At 43.0% G+C, this 19,426-nt stretch overlaps 1 protein-coding gene across 1 annotated transcript in view; it reads left to right on the top strand.

Moving 5' to 3' along the window:
• The window catches only part of CTNNA3 (catenin alpha 3), a 577,723-nt gene that overhangs the window by 22,963 nt on the left and 535,334 nt on the right, over positions 1-19,426 (top strand). Inside the window, exon 4 of the mRNA XM_075423092.1 lies at positions 17,404-17,570. Coding sequence (XP_075279207.1) covers positions 17,404-17,570 — 167 coding nt within the window. The remainder of the gene's footprint in view (positions 1-17,403; positions 17,571-19,426) is intronic.

Genomic DNA, 19,426 nt, shown 5'->3' with positions numbered 1-19,426 from the left:
CTGGGGCAGTTTCTGAGTCTCTGCTGTTGTTCAGGGTAGAGATTACTAGCTTCCGCTGGATCCAGAGGTGGCTGCATTTTTGAGTTTGATATATGCATATGGTGTCTGAGATACCTTAAGGTCCTTTGTGATTAAAAGTGTTATGACCAGCAAATACCATTGTTATCTGTCACGCTGGTCAGCTGAGGCTTTAAAAAAAAAAAATCATTCATTTTGGAGTACTCTTAAAATGTTAGTCCATCCATTCCAGGCCGATAACACAAGACAGGAATAAAATATATAGTTTTATATTGATTTTTATACATAGATAATAGAAAAATATTTCACATTTTCAATTTATTTATTGATTCTCAGCCAAGATCAGAGATAACTACAAAAATAAATAATACATAAAGTAGATTATATACACCTCATACATTTTAAAAGAAAGTTAAGTCCATGTTATCACCTGTCATTATGTAATGACAAATTGAGTGTTTACAGCTGATCTTCCTCCAAGGATTTGCCAAACTGCAAAAGTTAATTTTAAGAAGCTGGTGAACAAGTGTAAAAGAAATAGCAGTTTGTTAATTTTGCAGATATTTTTAGTCCTTTGAAGCTGTGTATTACTTTTAATTTATGGTATGCCACATCATATGTAACTTTATTGCCTGCTATTCAAGTCACATTCTGTTGCTGTTAAATGTCTCATGTTATTTACTTCAATACCTTTGAAAGGATATGGATCGTAAACTGTGCTTGCATGCAGTCACCTGCCAAGCATGTCATAGCATGTAGTATTTAATTTTCTGTGGACGTAGTTTTTTGTGGTGACTGGCAGATATTTTTGTTAATATGAACTTAAATTATGAATTTTTGCATGTGGCTACAGCTTGTATTTACTGTATAGTGGAATTTTGAGACAATTCTATAGATAATTTCACTCAGATGTGAACCAAACTATCAGTCCCAGAGTTGCATACCAACATCTGGAAAGGATAAATACTCTCTTGCCTCTTCTTGCATTTTAGCTTATGTCACTCACTGAGCTTGTTGAGTTGGAGACAGTAACATGAGAATTAAATGGTTATTTCTGTTGAATGTCAATTACCAGTGTGAAAATGCTGCTTTGTTACTCTTGGAGCTCATTAATAGGGGTTCCTTTCAGAGGAGTGATAAACTTTTTTCAAGCTGTTGCTGATAATCCTGTTCATAATAATGTTTTGGGGAATAAAGGGACAAATTAGTAGCATAAAAGTAAACAGTGGAGAGAAGACAAGTGAAAGATTTGTTGTATTTAATTCATCTGATGCATTAGTGACTCATCTAATGTCTTCAGAAATGGGGGCATGTGTATGGCTTTGCTGACTACATTTCTGTATTGACAAACACTGTCATTAGATGAGATTTTGGTCTCTCAAATTCAGCTGAATCCTGTTAGTGACATCTAAGAGAAAGTGTTACTATAATGGATGGCAGGTGTGTTCTCTGGATAAATCTAGTTTCTGCTTCCTTTGACATCTGTGAAGTTTTACTGCAGATTTATGGCCTTGGAAATGATCATTTGAATATGTGGGTCCTCTGCATTTTTCTTTGAGTTTCTTCTGAAGAAGGTACTTTTTAAGGCCTGTCTCTGTCCACATCCTGATTCACCTTTTCCTGGTACTCTACTAAATGAGTCACCAGGCAGGCCTGTGGGTGGTGGACTACATGCATCACCCAGAAATCCACTAGCCCAGTAACTGAAGAACTGCTATGTTTTACTGTTGGTATGAATGATGACTCATAATGTGCTGTGAATTAATGGTAAAACAACTGACCCTTATACAAAGGAATAAGAAGTATTGTTCAATCATGAATGCTTCTGACACTAAACATCAGACTAGATTTAATGTCCTGCTTCTGATATTTGATCACTTTTATGAGAAAACAGTGATGTGGTTTATGTGGGGAAATATTCTCTTAGAAATTTGTATTAAAATCTAGTGTTATACTTAGGATAATGATTTTTTGCATTTACATCAAGGTGTTATTGCTTATAGTTTTCTAACAGTTGTACAGGCATAGCTAAAATGTTTGGTGTTTATTGCCATTGCTTACTGGCTATATATGGTCAGAAACACAACAGTTGTTTTCTGTGTTGTTTCTATCTATTGCAATGTCAATGTTTCATGTGTTTAGCTGTTATCATGCTCAAGTGTGTTCCTAGATAAGCCTTTCATCACACACAACAGTGAATTGAAAGCAAGTTACTTTCTAGAGTTACATTTTGAGTCTTCAGTTACTCTTTAAAAGGAAATTAGAAAAAATAATTTGATATTTTGAATGTCTGTATTTAATGTCTTTTGAAATTAAACAGGGGAGGCAAGACTTTGATGATGTGGAAGAAATCACCATTCACTGGCAAGAAATGGAGAGTGTACTCTAAGGGTATTTACTAAAGGAAGGGGATAGTAATCTCTTGTGTTATACTTTATTCTTATTTGTCCCCCTCCCCAAATCTTAAACATGCACTTAACTTTCTCACCCTACATTAGGAGGTACATGTGTATGCTCTGCATCTAGGGGACTTTCATTCTGGGAGATAGAATTTAGATATCCAAGTGGCTTAAAATAATTTGTGCTGTACACCCTTTTCATCAAACCAAGGACAGATCCCTTGCAGAAAAACTTCTGACATCACCATCACAGGATCAGGTGTCCCTGAGTGGGAAAGGGGGAATGAAGAGATGGGTGTAAGGCATGAAGGGGGTGTGTGGTGGCTCTGATTACACATTAGAAGGAACTGTATGAGATGTGGAACTTCCTGGTATGCAGCAGTGAAACAATTGCAATGCAACAGAATACAGTGGTATCTGAGTGGGATAAGAGACTGTGTGGCAGGAGAAAAATGTCCTGTAACATCTACAGAAAGCTATTGTGAGAATCTGAGTTATCATGGTTTTAAATATTAGGAACACGCAGGAGGTATCAATCTGCCTTGCCCGGACACTGATACTGTCACTTCTAGATGGCTGAATCCTTTATTTGCTGTAGCAGATGAAGATGGTGTTGGTGGGAGCAGAACAAGTGATTATCCTCGTGACTAGTATTGTTTAAGTTCTGGTTTTTAGAAAGGGTAGGTTGTTTTGTGCTCTGATGTGACATTGACTCCCAGCCTTCTCTGGTACTGATTCTGCTTATGTTAGTTCATGCCTGCAGAACTTGAGGCTGCAAATGCTAGTGTAGATCGGAGTTTATAAGTTTTCTATTTTTTTGTATAAACAGTTGATTTTTTTTTTTCCTCTCAAATTGGAGACTAGGATGTTTGAAATCCTCTCTTTTTACTGACTCCCTCCCTCCCTCGCTTAGTCAGTGGGCTCCTTTTGACAACTGTGTTTCTCTGGAACTGTAAATCCACCAGCTTCTAAGGGTGCAGTTCACAGGAGCGGGCGACAGGACTTTCTTGGCAAAAATACCTCCTTGTGGGAGGACACAAGAGTGGCATAAAATTCACTGCATTCCATGTGGATTTCACACCACTGCAGTTAAAAAATGAGAGGAGAAAGCCAGATGTAAATAGAAACAGGAGAGAAAGAGAAATGCGGTGCTTAGATAGGATTTAGTAGGAGAAAGAGAATCTATTCAAAGAAATAAAAGGAGAAAGCATAATTCTGATGGTCTTGCCTAAAACAATAAAGAACATGTAGCTGTTGCCTGACTGTGATGTTGAACACTGTCTCTGAGGGGTGCTCACTGACTGCAATTAGTGGTATTACTGCACGTATCTGTATAGATGGATTGCCTGCCATCAGTTAGCAGCCCAGCAGAAGTGTGTACCTTTTGTCAGCTATTTGCCAGCAGCAAATTTGCCAAGAGGCTTACGGTTGACTTGTTTTTAAAGGAATTGTTATGTAGTTTCTTGGATATTTTTGGTGGTGAATAAAGTGCCTGGATCCTCTAATGTTTTCAAAAATTGCCTGTGACTGAACTTTTACCTTTCCCTATGCCCAAGCATAGATTTTAGTAAGCACATGCATAAGTAGTGTTCATTTGATAGTAGCCGTCAGTAGCTGATCAGCTAATGGTGGTAATACCGTTTACTTTGGGAGTCATCTATCTGTGTGTGCTGAACAGAGTCTTGGAAGTATCTGCTTTCCAATAATGATGTAGTTATGATATATCCTCTCTTTGATCCTTTGAATTGCTTCTCATTTGAATGTCTAAAATAATTGAAATACTATGAATACTCCAATCTTTCTGCTTCCCTATTTGTGCCACTGAAAGGGCACTGTCTTTCATGTTTCATTATGACAAATGTAGTTATGGAAGAATATCTACTTGATGGGAGTTACAATAAAATGGATGAAATTGCATTGAACTGTCATGCCATCTACTGCATTTTAAGAAAGTTCTAACATCATGGCGTTGTTGCAGCTGTCATTTTCTGCTGCTTGTACTCATAGCTCCTATCTGCCTAGGCTGCATCTCATAGCTCTGTTTTGGGCTCCTGATTTTATACATGTTCATCTGGCCATCCCAGCTTATGTCCAACTCATTTCTAAGGGGCTGGTCCTATTTGGACCCTTCTGGCTTGTCTTTGCTCACATATTCAGTCACAGAATGGTTGAGATTGGAAGGCACCTCTGAGGTCATCCTGGTTCAATCCCCAGGCTCAGGCGAGCCAGCAGTCTGCCCAGGACCACATCCAGTCAACTTTTGAAGAACTCCAAGGATGAAGACTCCACAACCTTCCTGATCAGCGTGAGCCTCTGCTAAGTCTCTCCCACAGTGAAAAAATGTTTTCTGATGTTTAGACGGAACCTCCTGTGTGTCAGTTTATGCCCATTGACTCTTGCCCTGTCACTGGGCATCACTGAGAACAGTCTGCTCCACTGGGCATCACTGAGAACAGTCTTCTTTGCACCTTCCCTTCAGGTATTTTTATATACTGATAAGATCCCTCTGAGCTTTCCCTTCTCTAGCCCGAACAGTCCCAGCTCTCCGGGCCTTTTCTCGTATGAGAGATGCTCTAGTCCCTTAATCATCTTTGTGGCTCAAGTACCCAGAAGATATCAATGTTGAAATGGTACTATTTTCAGATTTTAGGAGTATTGGGGCTTTTGAAGTGTATCTGGTACTTGAAGGGCACCCAAATACATATGGCCAGTCTCTTCTGGAAGGCACAATAGCAAAGACCGGGGCAGCTACTCACATGTGGGGCCTGGGAACATGCAGTTCAGTCTTGTGTTTATGGGTAGCGGGAAACATTACATTAGAGGTTTCTGAGGAGCCACTGTGCTGTCTAAAGTTTATTGGTTTTGTTCCCAACTTTTAATAAATATTCCTGGTAATAGCACTGTTGTCCTATCCTCAGCTAAGCCACGTCTCACTTCTCTCCTGAACAGGCTCACCATTCACTCCTGTCTGGTCTTCTCACAACAGAGTACTTTCACTTCTTCCTAACCAACCACTTCTTTCTGAATCTGTACCTCTGCTTTCCTGGTTAGTTTTGTTTGGACCACTTTTATTGTGCACAAAGAAACTCTACTAGCAGGATATACAGAAATTAAAAAAAAAAAGGTAGTTGTTTATTGGCTAATATATGACTAGTAAGTGACTGAGCAAAGTAGTAATGTGTTTATTACACCCAATAATGCTGGCCAGACAGTTGTCAGTCATGTTGGCCTCTGTTGCTCCTTTGGAACTGCGGCTCAGCTTTGCAGAGTTGTTATCTTGGGTCTTTTTGCCTAAAGTTTATAACTTTTCATGTCAGTATTTTTTCTTCTTGGATTCTTTGGCTGCTAATTACTACTATCCCTACAACTCAGCTTGTATCTGTGTTGTACTTATCTTAGAATCATAGAATCACAGAATCATAGAAAGTTTTGGGTTGGAAGGGACCCCTAGAGGTCATCTAGTCCAACCCCCCCACAGCAAGCAGGGACACCACTAACTAGATCAGGTTGCTCAGAGCCTTGTCCAACTTGGTCTTGAATGTTTCCAGGGATGGGGCCTCCACTACCTCTCTGGGCAACCTGTTCCAGTGTTTCACAACCCTCATTGTAAAGAATTTCTTCCTTATATCCAGCCTAAACCTACCCTGTTTTAGTTTAAAACCATTACCCCTCGTCCTGTCACTGCTGTCTCTACTAAAAAGATTGTCCCCATCTTTCCTATAGGCTCCCTTTAAGTACTGAAAGGCTGCAATCAGGTCTCCCCGCAGCCTTCTCTTCTCCAGGCTGAACAAGCCCAACTCTCTCAGCCTGTCCTCATAGGAGAGGTGCTCCAGCCCTCGGATCATTTTTGTAGCCCTCCTTTGGACCCGCTCCAACAGTTCCATGTCCTTCTTGTGCTGAGGGCTCCAGAGATGAACACAGGACTCCAGGTGAGGTCTCACCAGAGCAGAGTAGAGGGGCAGAATCACCTCTCTCGCCCTGCTGGCCACGCTTCTCCTGACGCAGCCCAGGACACGGTTGGCCCTCTGGGCTGTCAGCGCACATTGCCGGCTCATGTCCAGCCTTTCATCTATCAGTACCCCCAAGTCCCTCTCAGCAGAGCTGCTCTCGATCCTTTCATCTCCCAGCCTGTATTGATAGCGGGGATTACCCCGACCCAGGTGTAGGACCTTGCACTTGGCCATGTTGAACCTCATGAGGTTCACACAGGCGCACCTCTCCAGCTTGTCCAGGTCCCTCTGGATGGCATCCTGTCCTTCTGGTGTCTCGACCGTACCACTCAGCTTGGTGTCATCTGCAAACTTGCTGAGGGTACTCTCGATGTCGCTGTCCATGTCATTGATAAATATACTGAACAGCACCGGTCCCAGTACGGACCCCTGAGGGACTCCACTCGTCACTGGTCTCCATCTGGACATTGAGCCGTTGACCACTACCCTTTGGCTGTGACCATCCAACCAATTCCTTATCCACCGAACGGTCCACCCATCAAATCCATGGCTCTCCAATTTAGAGAGAAGGATGTTGTGGGGGACTGTGTCAAAGGCTTTACAAAAATCCAGATAGATGATGTCCATAGGTTTTCCCTTGTCCACCCTTGTTGTTACACCATCATGGAAAGCCACTAGGTTGGTGAGGCAGGACTTGCCCTTGGTGAAGCCATGCTGGCTGTCTCGAATCACCTCCCTGTCCTCCATGTGCCTTAGCATATCTTCTAGGAGGATCTGTTCCATGATCTTCCCAGGCACAGAGGTGAGGCTGACAGGTCGGTAGTTCTGAGGGTCATCCTTTCTACCCTTTTTGAAAAGGGGCACAATGTTTCCCTTTTTCCAGTCACTGGGAACTTCCCCTGACTGCCATGACTTTTCAAATATCATGGAGAGTGGCTTGGCAACTACGTCAGCCAGTTCCCTCAGGACTCTGGGATGCACCTCATCAGGTCCCATGGACTTCTGTACATTTAGGTTTTGCAGGAGGTCCCGAACCTGGTCTTCACTTACAGCTGGAGGGATTTTACCCTCCTGGTCTCCTTCATGCCACCCATCGACTCGGGAGGGGTGAGGAGAGAGGTTGCCAGTGAAGACTGAGGCAAAAAAGTTGTTGAGTACCTCAGCTTTCTCCTCATCTGCTGTTGCCAGTTTGCCGGTCTCGCTCATGAGCGGGGGTACGCTTTCTTTGACCATCTTTTTCCGGCTGACATACCTGTAGAAGCCCTTCTTGTTATTTGTCACATCCCTTGCCAAGTTCAGCTCCAGCTGTGCCTTGGCCTTCCTGACCCCATCCCTACACAACCGGGCAGCTTCCCTATACTCTTCCCAGGAAGCCAGTCCCTGCTTCCATTGCCTGTGCAGTTCCCTCTTCTTCCTTAGTTTGACCAGCATCTCTTGCCTCAGCCATGCCGGTCTCTTCCCTTCTCTGCCCGACTTCTTACACTTGGGGATCAAGAGCTCTTGCGCTCTGTGGAATACATCCTTAAAGACCTGCCAGCTCTGTTCTGTCCCCCTGTCTCTGAGGACCATTTCCCAGGGAGTTCTTCTGACTATCTCCTTGAAGAGCTGGAATTTTGCCCTCCTAAAATTTAGGGTCCTGACTATACTCTTCGTTACTCCCATTTCCCTCCGTAGCGTTAGTTCCACCAGCGCGTGGTCACTGCAGCTCAGGCTACCTCCGATCTTGACATCCCCAATGAGCTCACTTGCATTGGTGACCACCAGGTCTAGTATCGCATCCCCTCGGATAGGGGTACTTATTACCTGACTTAAGAAGTTGTCTTCAATGCATTCTAGGAACCTGCTGGATTGCCTACAGCTTGCCATGTTGCTTTTCCAGCAGATGTCGGGGTGGTTGAAGTCCCCCAGTAGGACGAGAGCCTGCGAGCGTGAAGCCTCCTGGAGTTGGAGGAAGAATGCTTCGTCTATCAGCTTCTCTTGATCTGGCGGCCTGTAGTAGACACCAACCACTAGGTTCCCTTTGTTGCCTCTCTCTCTGATTCTTACCCATAAGCTTTCAACCTGCTCGTGGTTATTCTTCAGGGACAGCTCTTCACTCTGTAATGTTTTCTTGATGTAAAGGGCAACGCCCCCGCCCCTCCTTCCTCGCCTGTCCCTCTGAACAGCCTGTAGCCATCAAGAGCCACATTCCAGTCGTGGGATTCATCCCACCAAGTTTCCGTGATGGCAATCAGGTCGTAGCTTTCCAGCAGCACGACTGCTTCCAACTCCTCCTGTTTGTTTCCCATGCTGCGTGCGTTTGTATAGAGGCATTTCATCTGAGCTGTTGGCCTTGTTACCTTCATAGCAGAGCACCTATTTTTTCCCTTGAGGTGCTTCATGGGTATTTTCTTGTTGGCACCTGATACCTCAGGCGCCTCCAGCTCCCCTCGGCAAGTCTTCCACATTGCTGCAGTGTCCCTCACCTGCTGCTGGGCAATGGGTTGAGGGCTCCTAGTAGCACCCCATCCCTCTAACCATTGTGTATCCTCCCCTAGCCTGTCGCTGACAAGCCTGATAGGTTCCCCTTCCCCCTTCACCTCTAGTTTAAAGCCCTGTCAATGAGCCCCGCAAGCTTTTGGGCAAAGATCCTCTTCCCCCTTTGAGAAAGCTGGTCCCCATTTGATGCCAGCAAGCTTGGTGCTGTGTATGTCATCCCATGGTCAAAGAACCCAAAGTTGTGGCGGTGACACCAGTCACGGAGCCATGTGTTAATAGACTGAGTCTGCCTATGTCGCTCAATGTCTCTGCCCACCACTGGAAGGAGCGATGAAAAGATAACCTGTGCTCCAGATTCCTTTACTAATCATCCTAGGGCTTTGAATTCTTTTTTAATTGCCTTCGGGCTACTTACTGCTACTTACTACTTACTTATCTTGTGTGATGTCAGCTAACATACTTCCTTGCAACTCATCAAAAATTTTCTCAGCTAAAGTCACACAGTTGTACTACACCAAACTAGGCCTTGGGTCACAGACAGCTGAACCACAGGACTGAGGTTTCCGCATAATCTCCCTCTGGTTGGTTGATTCTCTCACTTTTTACACCCGGCCCCTCCAAATTTTCCCCTCAAAGTAACCAGTTCTATTTTCTTTTCTTACTGCCTTCCCTTCATTAACTCTCTTCTCAGTTTCTCCAGGCTTAACTAGTTTTCAACAGAAGTTCTTCTTAACTGCAGCAGATTCTGTGCCTAAGAAGTTTTAAGGGCCCCTAAGGTCACCAAATTGCTACTTATCCTTTTATCCTGGGAAGTATGTAAGGTTAACAGACCTTGGGCTACAAATCTATTTTCAAATCTGGCTTAAAATGTTGAGTTAAAATAAGTTAATAGCTATTTAGCCTTTGCTTGGATGGCACAAGACACTGCAAAATTAGTGCTGAATGTGGTCTGTTTGCTTACCTTCTAAGTAAATGCTAATAAATAACAGGTAGTAGAATACTGTGTGCTGTTTTCTTGATGTTTTCTTGAGCGGATGTTCTCTATGTCAAAAAAAAAGTCAGTCTGTAGAGTGGAAAAAGGAGAGCCTGTCTTCCTTCAAATTTGAATCTCAACACTTCTGTAAATTCTTTGAAGCTTTCTAGTGGGTGAACTTTTACTGCCAGCCCCAGCTTGCCATCAGTGAGGGCTTTAACTAGGTCTCCTTTCCCGATTTCTTGTTTTCATGGAAAAGCAGTTATCTAGCTTTGAGTATCTTCCTCTGTGTAAAAATTTTAATGAAGTTGGTCACAAAGTTTGAAAGTTACCAGGTGGCCAGTCAAGCAGTGATGATGTTAATTTTATTGTCTTGGGAAACAGCTTCTTCCTGATGCTTTAGTCAGTATTTGTTAAAATGAATCCACGAAGATGGACAGCTCTACACTCAGACATCTTAATTGCAGAAAAAATTTCCATTGTTTCATGCTTTCTTGTATTATTAATACATTGCCTGTGTCAGCTTCATGGTTTTGTGCAAATATTTTTAAGAATCTGACAGTTATAATGGTCTGAAGTAGTACTACAGTGTACAAATTCCAAAGTCATAAAATACATGTGATGTTAACTTGTACTTTTACAGCCTGAAAGACAGCACATCAGATTTAAGATATTCAAAACCAATAATTGGCAGAACCAACAGATGCTAGTTAAATACTGTGAAAATAAAATGGACACAGTTTGTCAGGTTATTTATTGACATTGCTTGTTCTCAGAAATTTTGGGAAGTTTTCTTTCTATTTGAAGTCGTAAGAGAAATGAAAGGAGAAGGATTTTAGTTTTCTGGTAGTGTGTATGCACTGTTTTTCCCATGTCCTTAATAAGGCACAATGAATGTCCAGAGTTAGTACAGAATCACACAGAATCACAGAATGGTTGGGGTTGGAAGGAACCTCTGTGGGTCATCTAGTCCAACCTTCCTGCCGAAGCAGGGTCACCTACAGCAGGCTGCAGAGGACCTTGTCCAGGCGAGTCTTCCGTATCTCCAGAGAAGGAGACTCCACAGCCTCCCTGGGCAGCCTGTTCCAGTGCTCTGTCACCCTCAGAGGGAAGAAGTTCTTCCTCATGTTCAGACGGAACCCTCCGCTGGACTCTCTCCAGTAGCTCCTCATCTTTCTTGAAGTGGGGAGCCCAGAACTGGACAGGGTACTCCAGATGAGGCCTCACTAGGGCAGGGTAGAGAGGAAGGAGAACCTCCCTCGACCTACTGGCCACACTCCTCTTAATGCACCCCAAGTATCCTATTGGCCTTCTTGGCAGTCAGGGCACGCTGCTGGCTCATGGTCACCTTGTCGTCCCCCAGCACTCCCAGGTCCCTCTCCACAGAGCTGCTCTCCAGCAGGTCCACCCCAAACCTGTACTGATGCATGGGGTTGTTCCTCCCCAGGTGCAGGATCCTGCATTGCTCCCAATTTAGAGCCACTGCCTTAAAGGAGTTTAGAAACAGGCTTCCAAGGCATCCTGTCATCGCTTGCAACACTTGAACTACCAAGACCATCACATGACGAGCAGAGAGCCAAGTCATCTGCAAAGCCTCTCGGAAGGCCGGCCACAGCCTCTTCCTCCCAGCGCCTCAGAGCCAGCCTGCCAGAGCACATCTCGCAGAGAGGTTTTTGGAGCTGCCCCACTGCAGAAAACCCAAACTTCCTTCCAGAAAGCTGTACCTAGCAGAGCCCACAGACTCGTCAACCTGCACAAACCAGCTGGGATGCTCCCAGCACCCAGCCCTCCGACGTCCTGCCACAGAAGATTTACGTGTCCAACCTAGCAGGGCTTGCTTTTTTTTTTTTTCCTTTCCCTTTTAAGCCAGCCTTGAATTGCTGCATCAGCCACATGCTGATCACATTACAGCAGGAAAAGCAGTCAGTGATATTCTGCTGCCTCTGGCCTTCAAAAGCTGCTCTCAGCTCATGGAAGTCTGAGGGTCACAAAGTGGGACGCCAGTGCTCTAAGTCAGGACTCGCCTACCTCTAGTTAAACAGAAGCCGAGTAAGTTACTAATCACCAGCCCGCTCTCCGCAGACCCGAAGAGACCAAAAGCTTTAGCCTGATGCTCACAGCATTATTAAAGATGGGGGCATCTGGACCTGGCATTGAGCAGAAGCGGGGATTACTCAGAGCTAAAACATCATGGTGTCAGCAGCTCCTCGGAACTCTCATGCAGGAGCCACTGCCTCCACCTGAAGAAGCTGTAACAGAAGAGAAGCCAAGCCAAAAACCAGACCCGACAAGTTTACAAAGATGAAACAAAACCAGACCTTGGATAACTCAAGTTAAAGGGTTATTGCACCAGAGAGACAGGCAGCCACACAGCTGATTGTCATCTTGTAAAAATGAATGATGAACTACCATACAACTCTTCCTATTTCTCCTGAATAAAGCGACAGCAACTCACTCCTGTCTGACAAGGCCACAGAGAGAGCACAAACGTTTTCCCAGCAAAAAAATAATAGCTGTGGCAAAAAACCCCCCAAAATTAAAAATAAAACCACCAACATTCAACCGTCCAGTCCTTCACAAGTGATTCTCTACAAGCTTGAAGTCATCCCCTGTCCTGCACCATGGCTTTGACTAATTTAGCCCCAAAATGCAAACTACACAAACTGCACTTCCCTCTGTTTTCTACTCACTCAATGCCTGACCTCTCCAGGTGCTACCAACCCTAGGTTTCCTAACAATGAGCAACAGCTGAGCAGCACACCTCAAAGCATTTGTGAACAGTGACAACAGCACGCTGATCTGCAACACCACTCACTAAACCAGGCGGAATTTATTACACACTCAGGTCCCTTCGGATCCACTGAGGTGCAGCCGCCTGCAGTGTTTTGGCCAGAACCATGTCAGCGTGTGGCACACCACCAGCTCACAGCCAGGAATAAGCAGACACGACTGAGCCTCTTGAGCAATGAGGCGACTGTCAAGCCTCGAGAAATCAATCTCTTCACATTGCAGTCACTCCACGAACAGGACCAATACAAAGGAGCAGTTGTAAAAGGAAAAACACCCACAGACGCTGCAAAAGATCAGCAGTCTGCGAGGCAGCAAGTAACCTCCGAACGGCAGCGCCCACACAAGCAGAGAGACGCCTTAATTCCCAGAGCAGAAGAACTCCAGGTTCATACTGAGGATTACAAAGTGATTTAGCCAACTTCTAAAAGTCTCTGTTCTTCTAATGTGGGCTGTTTGCAGAACCCACGCCAGGGAGGTGAGAGTTCCACAGTACCACAAGTAAGGTGGCACTCGCTGACACTGCGACCCCACAGTCCTGTGACAGCAGGGACTCAGCTTGCTGAATTCACACTCCTCAGCCTGAGGAGACAACGGCCACGTACTCTGCGATGAGAATGAATTAAATGAAGTAAAACAGACTAACAAGGAGCATATTTTTCTCTATAAGCAGCATCTCAGGCAGCCCTGTAGAACTCGTGCATTACTTCTGTTAGTAACACAAATCTATTACACTGCTAGAGAACATCTCTCCTCAGAAGTTACAAGAGGGTCAGGAATTAAATCCACTAAAATCAACCCCTTTGCATAACCTACAGACCTCAACGGTTGTCTGTCTCAACTCGCAATACTGGATGGCTGGAAGTAGCCAAGATCAAACCTTCCTAAAAGAAAAACTCACTTCGAGATACCAGGCGGGCCTTGAACAGAAGGGCTCTGAATCAGGAGGGAAAGGGGGAACAGGCTGCACTCCTCGGCCACCCAGGAACCACCGTGGCTCCAAAGAGCTCCTTCCGCAGCACCAGAAGCATCCGGCAGCTAATGAGGACTGCCGAGTTTCAGCATCCGTGCAAGGACGGGAACGACTTTCATACACATTGATACGATGCACAGTCGGATCCTTTATTATCCCGCTTGTGCGGCTATATACATTTTCCATATCTGTACATGCAATTACGCTTATTCGGATAGGCTACAGACATAAATCACACGCTGTTTACACACCCCACATTCCCTTATGATTGGTAACTATGCACTAACGCCAATAGCAACAGGCTGCCTCCACGTCCTTGAACACATCTTTTTTTTGCTAACCCACACCATGTGCACTATCAGAACTTTCTCAATGGCTATTCTTAGCTGTCTGTTCCAGCAGCCTGTTCAGTTATGCTGTTTTGCTTAAGCAGCCTAGTCATGCTGATTCTCAGGCTACATTGACCCCAACAGAGGACGAAGCACAAAGGCGAGTTGAGTATTGCACTTGTATCGCACTGACCACTTACCGCGAGCCACACCTACTAAAACTTCCCAAACTGCTATAAATTATTAACATTAGTAGTGGTCACCTTCAAGAATACATCTAAAGGTAGGTGTATATGTAAGCAGGATTTATTCTCTCAATTTATTTCCCTGCCCCCGTTCAGGATTACTGGGCTCAAATCAGAGCTTTGGAACTTCTAGTACTGAGAACAGTACTTATCTGGAGAGGTGTTTCTGTCCATTGCAGATGGGGAAGTAAAACAACCTTAAAAATCTGTCGTTCTGATTAATGTTTGATTTTTATTTCCTGCAGTTTTATTTCTTGTGATGTGCTCAGCTATGGTGCATTATCTCACCAACTACTAGAGAAAAGTTTTAATTTGCTGTCCTGCCTGCATGAAATTGGTATTTTTTACTTTCACTTTTTTGGTGAGGTAGCAGGTGCTAGAACCAGATCTCAAATTAGTGTGATTTTTATTTATTTATGGAGTTCGCTAAGCATGTACTTAAGATATATGATTTGCACAAAGACTTTAACAAATCCAAGAGAATACGAGAGAGCACTATTAAAGATAGGTGTTCCTGGAAGACTGATGAGTTGCAGCATGTTGAAAGTATTCAGTGTTCTGAGAATCAGGCCAGTCCTATCTCCAGTGCTGTTATGGGGACTGTGTAGTAAGTCCTAGGTTTATTCCCTTTGCTCAATATTTTTCTCAAATGCAGTTTCCACTAAGAGGAGTAAAGCTTGTTTTTCTCTGAATCTCGAGAAATGAATTCGCATATAGAACTAGTCTGGCAAACCAGTGCACTTGTATAGTTCTTACTCGGTTCTGCTTGAGAGAGCACGTGAAAGTCTAGATCTCTTCAGCTACAGGAAATCCATTATGTTTGTATGTATTTCTATGAATATGCATTAATTACTGATTGTATGTATTTTGTACAAACCTTGCCTATTTTTTGATTTGAGGACTCCAAAGCTTACAAAAAGACGTACTTTGTTCAGGTAGCAAAACTCTGTGTGACTTTAGCTTTGACTTTACTACCAGATACTGTGAAGTGGACATGCCAATAGCATTCCCGCATAAGGCCTGTCCAGACTTCTTGCCTTTCAGTGAAGCTATACAGTGCCAAGGGTACTGAAAATTTTATTTTAGTAGTCTATATTCTTTCCTCATGTTTGGTCAGAATTTGTAGTACAAAATGAAGCAAAAATGACATGTTCCTGCCCTCTCTCTCTGTTTAGAAAACCTCTGTGATACACATGACTGCTTGGAGAAATGTACCCCATTCTTATACAAATACTTAGATAATTCAGATATAAGTAGAAAGAATGTTGCATAATAAACAGAGGAATTAACTCTGGAGCAATATCAAATTTTTTAAATGCCATATTTTTCTTTCCTGTTGCATCCAAAATCCAGGACATGCTTAAGGCATTTGTCAGCAGGGGGCTGGCTTCTAATGGCTGTGTTTACTAATGATGTTTCCTAATTTTAGCACAGCTGAAAATATTAATTTTTGTGACTTTTGATCCATCTATGTTTTCCAAGCTATGGAGAGTTTAATGGGTCAAATGTTTATTTTAGCAGTTGGTGCTTTTGTGACAAGAGTTTTCCAGTGCTGTTCTGTGTAGAGTGAGTTCACTCAAGGTTGTTCCATCACTAGCAAAGCTCCTCAGGTGATAACAGACTTTGAAATGCTTTTAGAAATGAGTGTAATGGCATTTTTTTTCTCAGAGCAAGTCTAGGTGACAGACTGCTTAAAGTGAAGTTGGGTGTTTGTTGTTGTTGTTCTTATTGTTAAATTTCATTTGTGAAACTTCATGTTGGAAAGCAGTATATTGTTGTCTACTGGCACAGTTACTGGCTCCATTGCCTAGATACCACCTATTCTATGTCAGAGTTAGATGTTCTAGTGTATGAGATATGTAAAGATACATACGTATGTATCTTTAACTTCTTCATCAACGACTGGGATGAAGAGTTAGAATGTACCCTCAGCAAGTTTGCTGATGACACCAAAAAGGGAGGTGTGGTAGATACACCACAAGGCTGTGCTGCCATTCATCGAGACCTGGACAGGCTGGAAAGCTGGGAAGAGAGGAACCTGATGAGGTTCAACAAGGGCAAATGCAGGGTCCTGCACCTGGGGAGGAACAACCCCATGCATCAGTGCAGGCTTGGGGAGGACCTGCTGGAGAGCAGCTCTATGGAGAGGGACCTGGGTGTCCTGGTGGACGACAGGTTAACCATGAGCCAGCAGTGTGCCCTGGATGCCAAGAAGGCCAATGGCATCCTGGGGTGCATTAAGAGGAGTGTGGCCAGTAGGTCGAGGGAGGTTCTCCTTCCTTTCTACACTGCCCTAGTGAGGCCACATCTGGAGTACGCTGTCCAGTTCTGGGCTCCCCAGTTCAAGAAAGATGAAGAGCTACTGGAGAGAGTCCAGCAGAGGGCTACGAGGATGGTGAGGGGACTGGAGCATCTCTCCTATGAGGAGAGGCTGAGGGAGCTGGACTTGTTCAGCCTGAAGAAGAGAAGGCTGAGAGGGGACCTTATAAATGCTTACAAATATCTGCAGGGTGGGTGTCAGGAGGATGGGGCCAGACTCTTTTCAGTAGTGCCCAGCGACAGGACAAGGGGCAATGGGCACAAACTGAAGCAGAGGAAGTTCCGTCTGAACATGAGGAAGAACTTCTTCCCTCTGAGGGTGATGAAGCACTGGAACAGGCTGCCCAGGGAAGTTGTGGAGTCTCCTTCTCCAGAGATATTCAAGACCTGCCTGGATGCGGTCCTGTGCAGCCTGCTGTAGGTGACCCTGCTTCGGCAGGAGGGTTGGACTAGATGACCCACAGAGGTCCCTTCCAACCCCTACCATTTTGTGATTCTGTGATTCTGAGATTTTCATTCTATTAACTTAAATTTATAATGAGAAGAACAATATTTTATTCCCTTCTATGACCAGGAATTATTTAATAGCAAGGACAGCAAAGTACATAGTAGTATAAAAAGCAGTGACTAGAAAAGTTTCACATAACACCCTTGGCTTTGTTGTGTACAGTTAAGAGTAATGGTGTGATTGCCAAGGGGAGGATTTTAGAATTTAATGATTCAGAGAACAGAAAGGGAACATCATTAAAAATGTGGAACATTCTGCATGATCTGTAATAATTGACCTTAATTTCAAGGCATTGGGGCAACAAAGAGATGCCAAGTTTATTGGCAATACTTGTGACTTGCCAAATAACTGATTGAAGTTTAACTATTTTTTTGTCCTGGGTGTTGCGATATAGCCTAAGGGAATTTATGTCTTCATTTTGCAGGCCAAGCCTTAAAGGTATCGGCAGAGGCATTTACCAGTGATCCCTGCTATCTGCCTAAGAGGCAGGCTGTTGTCCAAGCAGCGCGATCTCTGCTTACAGCTGTCACAAGGCTTCTAGTTCTGGCAGACATGGTTGATGTGGCATACCTACTGGAACATTTAACTGTGGTGAGTAGAATTTGACTTAACTCAGATACCCTTTAGCCAGAGAAGTGTCTTCTGATGGTTCCTTCTGCACTGAAAATTCTTTTGGTACATGGGAATTGCAGATCTCATGCACATAACACCTGAGCAATTGGTAAAAGCGTAGATTCTAGATGAGATTTATAGAACATACAAAAAAAAATAAGACTTCTAACTCAACAAATTTGATCCAGGGAAGCAGATGGTTATTGGTACAACCATATTTTAACTTCCTTTTATTTATTACTTCTATTTTCTTACTTGAATTGTAGTACTAGTATAGCTTTTTATGCATGAAACCTTACTTATATTTGTGGCAGTAGTAGGGAATAATTTATTTGTAGATAATCTTAAAGCTGAAATTCTATGTGGATATTTATGGAGGGAAAGAACTGAGTAGGTAAAGTTCTATCTCTGTATTCAAGCTGGTTTGTGAGAGAGATCAGCTAAAACGAGAAGAAGGAGATATGTGAGAAGTGCCTCCAGCAACTCCTCAGCTCTAGCTATGTATTTGTACACTGCAGACAGAAGACTAAAACTCCTCATCTTGGCAAAGCTTTAAAAATTGTGCGGTAGAAAATCTTCCCTAAAAGCCACTTAATATTTTTAATCAAGGGAATAATGTGTTTCGGAAGTGTGTATCATAATAGTGTTATGTTTTGCGTCATTTTTTCCACCTGGCTCTTTTTATCCAGAAGGGATAGCCTCATTCTTCTATTCTCATATAAAACTAAACTGTGGTTGTGCCACTATTACTGATTTAGGTAAAATGTCCACACTTCTGTTGTTCAAATGAAAATACTTTCCTATCAACATAAACTCAAGTTCTTTTAATGTCAGCCATAGTGCCTCATGTGAACAGGCTTCCTTCTTTTTTTGATCAGTGTGATTTTAATCATCCCAGCTTCATGTGTCTGACCACAACTATGTGTTTACTGAGTTTCTTCTCTGGCTGCTTAGTCTATTCAATCTGGTGTATGTCTCCACTGGGAAGAGCAAGGAATTGTTCTATTTTTGTTTCCTTTTTTTTTTTTGTAACATCTTCAGTAATGTGTGACACACTGATAAAAATTCAAAGTTCTATTGACTTCTTAATGTTTCAGGGCAGATATGAATAATCAGTGCCACCTCTAATAATACCTCATGCCACAACAGGACACACTAACTTAATGGGGACCATTGTGTAGAAAGTTCAGTTTGGTAGGGACAGGGGAATCAAAATTTAGGTCCCAATCGGAGTAGGAATAATATTTCACAATAAAACAATGTTGTGTGGGTTTCAGTGCTGTGTTTGAAACATCCAATGTTGACAATTGTTGGAGATGCAGTACAGGCTAAATTAAGACTGACTTGCAGAAGCTGCTGTGTTGTCGTGTATGTATGAAGTTTGTCAGCTGTAACAGGAGTGGCCTATGTCTTTTGTACTGTTTGTGGAAAGTTTTCTTAAATTATGATATTTTTCATTGGTAGCCTATTACATTTTTACATACATATTTTCATAATCCTAGATTCAGCCTTCTAAACCATATTCAGTATATTTTACATGAAGGAACTAAAATTGGGTAGTTTTCTTTCCTAGAGTTTCAATATTTCTAAACAACCATATAATTCACTTCATGATTTCCTTTTGAAAATGAAAATAAAAAATGACTGAAAATCATAAAAGAATGCAAAGTATCATTCAGGAAAAACTCCAACACTGCAAAGAGTGCAATAAAGTTTTCTTCTTCTTCAATACTTCAATTTAATTTTCTTAATAGGAGGAAGCATTGAATTCTTCAATTAACTCTTAGAATAAATTAGTGTGGCATAACACTCTCCAAAGTGCCTATGTAAAAAGA

This window comes from Opisthocomus hoazin, chromosome 6 (genome assembly GCF_030867145.1).
Source record: "Opisthocomus hoazin isolate bOpiHoa1 chromosome 6, bOpiHoa1.hap1, whole genome shotgun sequence".
In the NCBI taxonomy this organism is placed as follows: Eukaryota; Metazoa; Chordata; class Aves; order Opisthocomiformes; family Opisthocomidae; genus Opisthocomus; species Opisthocomus hoazin.
This window is presented reverse-complemented; position numbering and strand designations above follow the sequence as displayed.